The 6,462-nt window shown below is 51.0% G+C and overlaps 1 protein-coding gene across 1 annotated transcript; it reads left to right on the forward strand.

Moving 5' to 3' along the window:
* The first annotated feature begins 1,887 nt into the window (after positions 1-1,887).
* FZD1 (frizzled class receptor 1) lies at positions 1,888-5,813 on the forward strand. Its single transcript, XM_003771935.4, has one exon. It carries the CDS (start codon positions 1,983-1,985, stop codon positions 3,855-3,857), a length of 1,875 nt encoding a protein of 624 aa, XP_003771983.2. The 5' UTR covers positions 1,888-1,982; the 3' UTR covers positions 3,858-5,813.
* The last annotated feature ends 649 nt before the right edge of the window (positions 5,814-6,462 follow it).

The following is a 6,462-nucleotide window of genomic DNA, read 5'->3' on the forward strand; positions in this document are numbered from 1 at the left end:
TCACCAAAAAAAAATTACATAGAAGATTAATAACCCACAACCATGTAGGTCTGACAAGAGATAACCTGACATAGCAGTGTTGGGGTCAGGAAAACTTGTGATCTAATATACTAACTGTGTAACTCTGGACAAATCACTTACTATGGAAGCTGGCAACTCTCTGAGACTAACTTACAGGTGAGTTGCTTGATCTGCATTGGTGAAGGGAGTTTCGACAGTGGAAGTTCTTATGAAATAACCATCTGGAGAAAAACCCCAAATGGCCTAGCATAAGTAACTATTTGTTTCATAAGTAGAGGAGAACTTTATAATTCCATTCGCTCAGTTGTTCCATCCCAACCCCTTTAGCTAGATTTCAAGGTGGGTGGAAGCTGGTCACCTTAGCGTCTCAAAACAAGCCAAGGGCCAGAAAAAAAGAAAAAAAAAACTAATTCCTCCTAGGTCTCTCTAGATTTTCGGGTACTTTCACAACCATTGTCTAAGTCAGCATTTTGTTATTTTTCTCTATTTTGGGGAACTTTTGGCACCTCAAAACATTTCAGCTCTTTGGACACTGGCCTCAAGCTATAAGCCACAGCCACTCCCAATCCTGATAGACTCCGAGGTCTTCAAGAAAAAACCGCCCCAATTTCAAAAGGTTTCAGCCAGATCCCGAGTTCTCCAGTTCCTCTAAAGAGGGGGTTCTTAATCTCTTCTGTGCCCCGGATCTCTTTGGCATTCTGCTAAAGCTATGGATCATTTCTCTGAAAAATGTTTTTAAATACATAAACTACATGCGATTACAAAGGAAACAGGTATATAAATTATTATTCAAAACAAAACAAAACAAAACCTGCAAAGACCCAGGTTAAGAATCTCTGCCCTAAAGAATTAAAGGACAATTTTCTTAGTTTCTGTTTCTGGCTTAATGAAAGGAGGAGGAAAGTGGGAGCCATCGACTTTTGCTTTCTCGATCAGCGTCCAAAATAATAATAATTTAAAAAGGGTTTTGTGTCTGTGGTTGCTCGGATCAGAACCCAGGAGAACTTTCCCTTCTGGTGCACCCAAAGAGGCACTGCCCGCAGAGCAGCCGCGTCAGGGTGGCCAAGCCCAGGCTCCCCCGAGCCAGGACCGGCCCGACAATTGGATTCCCCGCAAACTTTGACAGCCCCGAGCCTAAAACGCCCCGCGCCCCTCCGCGCAGAAGCAGCTCTTCCGGGGGCTGTCCCCTGTTCCCTACGTTATAACCACCGTGAAGAGCCGAATTTTGAAACATGAAAATGAAGAAAAGGGAAGGGAAGGGGGTCTCCCAGGCTGCCAACTCCGATTCATCCTGCCCCACAACATATGGGACTATTCTCCGGCGTGTCCTGGCTCTTTCTTCGGCTAAAGCAAAAGCAATCAAGCCCGTCCCGCCGCTGAACAACCCCCCCCCCCCCTTTGTAGTGGAGCTCGGCCCTCCACCGCCCCAACTCTCCGCCCCCGCCCCCGCTGCCCCCCGCCCCCGCCCCCACCGCTTCTTGCCAGGAGACAGCGGCTAGCTCCTTTTCGCCGGGAAGCGGGTACAGCGATTGGGTGACGATCCCTGAGCCCACAAGTTCCGCGTCGGTTTCAAGGCTCCTCCCTCCGAGTGAAAGACAGACTCCGGGGCGCCTGGAAACCGGTCGGGGAGAGGGAGAGGGAGCCCAGTTGAGGGATTGACACAAATGGTCAGGCGGCGGCGGCGGAGGCGGAGGCGGAGGCGGAGGCAGAGGTGCGCTCTCGCCGGGGCCCGGGACGCCGGAGCTGCGCCGCCCGCCCAGCGGCAGCGCCCGCCGCTCGAGCCGGCCCTCGGGGCTGTCCCCGGCTCGCCCCCCGCCGGCGCTTCATGAGTCACCAGTCTCCGCGGCGGCGGCGCCGGCTGCGGGACGCGGAGCGAGCGCGGGACTGCGAGGGCAGCGGCCGCCCGGGGGGAGCCGGCGGCAGCTCGGGGGGAGCGGCGCCCGGGACGGGGCAGACAAAGTATGGCTGAGCGGGGGGCGGCCGCCGCCGGCGGCCGGCGCGGACAACTTTGCGCGGCGCTCGGGAGGCTGTCGCCGCGGCCGCCGCCGCCGCCGCTGCTGCTGCTGCTGCTGCTGCTGCCGTCGGGAGTCCGAGCTCAGGCGGCCGGGCAGGGGCCGGGGCCCGGGCAGCCGCCGCCGCCGCCGCCGCAGCCCCAGGCGGCCGGGCAGCAGGCGCCGCCGCCGCCGCAGCAGTACCACGGCGAGCGCGGCATCTCCATCCCGGACCACGGCTACTGCCAGCCCATCTCCATCCCGCTGTGCACCGACATCGCCTACAACCAGACCATCATGCCCAACCTGCTGGGCCACACGAACCAGGAGGACGCCGGGCTCGAGGTGCACCAGTTCTACCCGCTGGTGAAGGTGCAGTGCTCGGCCGAGCTCAAGTTCTTCCTGTGCTCCATGTACGCGCCCGTGTGCACCGTCCTGGAGCAGGCGCTGCCGCCCTGCCGCTCGCTGTGCGAGCGGGCCCGCCAGGGCTGCGAGGCGCTCATGAACAAGTTCGGCTTCCAGTGGCCAGACACGCTGCGCTGCGAGAAGTTCCCGGTGCACGGCGCGGGCGAGCTCTGCGTGGGCCAGAACACGTCGGACAAGGGCACCCCGACGCCCTCGCTGCTCCCCGAGTTCTGGACCAGCAACCCCCAGCACGGGAGCGGCGGCGGCCGCGGCGGCGGGGGCGCGGGGGGCGCCTCGGCCCCGGAGCGGGGCAAGTTCTCCTGCCCGCGGGCGCTTAAGGTGCCCTCCTACCTCAACTACCACTTCCTGGGGGAGAAGGACTGCGGCGCCCCGTGCGAGCCCACCAAGGTGTACGGACTCATGTACTTCGGGCCGGAGGAGCTGCGCTTCTCACGCACCTGGATCGGCATCTGGTCCGTGCTCTGCTGCGCCTCCACGCTCTTCACGGTGCTCACGTACCTGGTGGACATGCGGAGGTTCAGCTACCCTGAGCGGCCCATCATCTTCCTCTCGGGCTGCTACACGGCTGTGGCCGTGGCCTACATCGCCGGCTTCCTGCTGGAGGATCGGGTGGTCTGCAACGACAAGTTTGCCGAGGACGGGGCCCGTACGGTAGCCCAGGGCACCAAAAAGGAGGGCTGCACCATCCTCTTCATGATGCTCTATTTCTTCAGCATGGCCAGCTCCATCTGGTGGGTGATCCTCTCCCTCACCTGGTTCCTGGCAGCCGGCATGAAGTGGGGCCACGAAGCCATAGAGGCCAACTCCCAGTACTTCCACCTGGCAGCCTGGGCGGTGCCAGCCATCAAGACCATCACCATCCTGGCGCTGGGGCAGGTGGACGGAGACATCCTCAGCGGGGTGTGCTTTGTCGGCCTGAACAACGTGGACGCTCTGAGGGGCTTCGTGCTGGCGCCCCTCTTTGTCTATCTCTTCATCGGCACCTCCTTTCTCCTGGCCGGCTTCGTGTCCCTCTTCCGCATCCGCACCATCATGAAGCATGACGGCACCAAGACGGAGAAACTGGAGAAGCTCATGGTACGCATCGGAGTCTTCAGCGTGCTCTACACCGTGCCGGCCACCATCGTCATCGCCTGCTACTTTTACGAGCAAGCCTTCAGAGAACAGTGGGAGCGCAGCTGGGTGGCCCAGAGCTGCAAGAGCTATGCCATCCCCTGCCCTCACCACCAGAGCGGTGGGGGGGCCCCTCCCCACCCGCCCATGAGCCCGGACTTCACGGTATTCATGATCAAGTACCTCATGACACTGATTGTGGGTATCACCTCTGGGTTCTGGATCTGGTCGGGCAAGACCCTCAACTCTTGGAGAAAGTTCTATACCAGACTTACCAACAGCAAACAGGGGGAAACCACCGTCTGAGAGAGAGAGAGAGAGAGAGAGAGAGAGAGAGAGAGAGGAGAGGGAGAGAGAGAGAGAGAGAAACATCATCCCACAGGCTCGCAACTCCAAGAAAAAGCCATTTGCAGTTTCCTCTACTTTGCCATCCCTGAAAAGGTGGCTCCATAGGACCGGTTCCTCTTGTTTGACTCTGTCTGGCTCTTTCGAGCCATGCTTCCTCTCACACACATTTAAAAAACAAAACAAAACAAAAACACCTTCAGATCCCTAGAACCGTTTCTGGAAGCAAGCAAACAAGGGGACTTAACAGCTAGGAGAGATTTGGGACATGACACCTCACTCTCTGGTACCAAGACTTTATGGTTTTATGATTGTAAATAGCCTGTGTAAGATTTTTGTAAGTATATTTGTATTTAAATGATGGAAAAATCACATTTTTAATTATTTAGGGATTTTTAACCATTCCCAGATTTTCTTCCTCCGGCTTTTCCCCTCCCCAAGTATTCCAAAAAGAAAAAAAAGGGGGGGGGAACCCATTCCCTCCTTCACACAGGTTTTTTTCAGAGCCATCTGCTCAGGGTTGAGCAGAGAAGTCTTGATTTTGTTGCCATGTCTGACAATTCTCCCCTCCTTTCCCTGTGACCCCACTCCCCCTTTCTGAAGTGGGGTGGGGGAACTCAGAACTCTTCCAGCCTTCCAAACCCTAAACTGGGAGCCCTGCCAGGCTCAATTCCACCCTCCCCTGGGGGCAGATTCTGAAGCCTTGTCTTTTTACTTTATAAAACTGAATTTTCTATGTGAACTGTACTCTAAGCTCACCAGGGATCTGGCAGATGTGGGTGCTGACAGTCCTCGGCCTCTACCACAATCCACCCCTCATTCCCAGGCACTCTTAGAGTGACACTTAACCTGGTTTGAGGATGAATAGGATGTAAATTCCAAGCTTGTTTTCCAGTCTACTTTTTCATGGATGAACTTTTTTTTTTCCCTGAGTGTGTAAAATCTGAAATAGATTTGGCCAACCTCATGGAAAAAAATGTGGTGACTGAGCTTTCAGAAGAGGCATCACACTTTGTGTGGGTTGGAAGAGACTGAAAATGGTGGTTTGAAAATGTTAATTTCAATTGTAGACTCATTCTTGGCAGTCTGCCTCCTGGATTGAGACAGCTTAAGTGTTTATATTTTACTTTTCTGTAAACAAAACAGTTGAGATCACCTGGAAATCTTTATTGGAAAATTGATATTTATTGTCATTAACAGGACAACAAAGTATAAAAAGGATCAGAAAACTTAAGGGGGTTCAAGAAAATGGGCTTTCTCACAGTGTGTTGCTATAGTCACTTTTTGAAATCAATTTGCAAACCAATTAATAATTAGTCTTGTAATTGCAGGACTCTCTAAGCAAACAAAATGTTGTACATTGTTAACCCATTCTTGTTCATTAAGAAACTAAAACTGAAGAGTCCTGGGTGGGGGAGGGAGGACAGTCTGTGCCTCTGCTGAGGAACCTTGAGAAGGTTCTCAGCCTGGAGGCTGAGAAGTATTAGTGATTGATGGGTTTATTCCCTCAATAAAATGATATTGCATACATTGGGAGAAAAGGGGCCCACCTTCTAATACCTTAAAATCTTGTGTGTTTCTCCTTTCCCACAGATTTATACATGCAAGAAAAAAAAATATGATCAAGTCATGCTTTCTGTGAGTTTGTGTGGAAGGAAAGGAGAAGAAATACAGCTCTCCTGATAGCTTTGTTTTAAACTTTCAGAGTATATCATAAAGCCTGTACTTAAGATCCTAAATTAATCTGTGGCTGTCATAACCCTAAAATGCAAAGGTTTCTTTCTTTTTAAAAAATTTGGTATGCATTTATTCTGTTCACTATCACAAGATCATCTATATTTATAGAGGAATAGAAGTTTATATATATCAAATACCATATTTTTAATTTCGCAAATAAAAAATTGAGGTTTTGTATAAAATGCTATGGTCTTTGTGCCTCACAAGGATAGAGCTTGTACTGTCTGCTGTCTTTCCATTTTTATAAGGGTCTCATAAGCCCGTCCCACTGGATGAGGAATTCAGCACAGAGATTTATGAAACAGGTTTGCTGCTTCAACATTTAGGTTAGGTTAAATAAATCTGTTTGTCCAAAGAACTATGGTGATCATATACAGGATCTCTGTTGTAGTTGATAATCATTGAACTCAAGAAAAAGGCTGTTTTTATAAAAGGAAAAAATAGAGGTATATAAGGATATTGTCTGGAGAGCTTATGATTTTATTCACAAAAAAGCTCCCCCTCCATGAAAAGATTTACACGGCTATCTTTTTTAGTATTCTTGTTTATATTTTATCAGTTATTTTTGTCATAATATTTATGAGATTAACTTTTCTCCCCAGTTCTGAATATTCAGAAACAATCAATGAAATATGGTTTTAAGCATTTTGCACTGCAATTAAATTTATAACTTAAAAAAAAATTAGATGGTAAGGTTTTGAAGCTCCTAAATTTATTCCAAAAGATTCTAAGGAATCTGTATTGCAGTCTCCCATGGAATTATTTACATGATTGGCTCAAAGAGTTTGCTTTTTTATCAAGGAATTCTTGAACCTTTATTTTTTAGTTT

The sequence above is a fragment of the Sarcophilus harrisii genome, chromosome 5, assembly GCF_902635505.1.
Source record: "Sarcophilus harrisii chromosome 5, mSarHar1.11, whole genome shotgun sequence".
In the NCBI taxonomy this organism is placed as follows: Eukaryota; Metazoa; Chordata; class Mammalia; order Dasyuromorphia; family Dasyuridae; genus Sarcophilus; species Sarcophilus harrisii.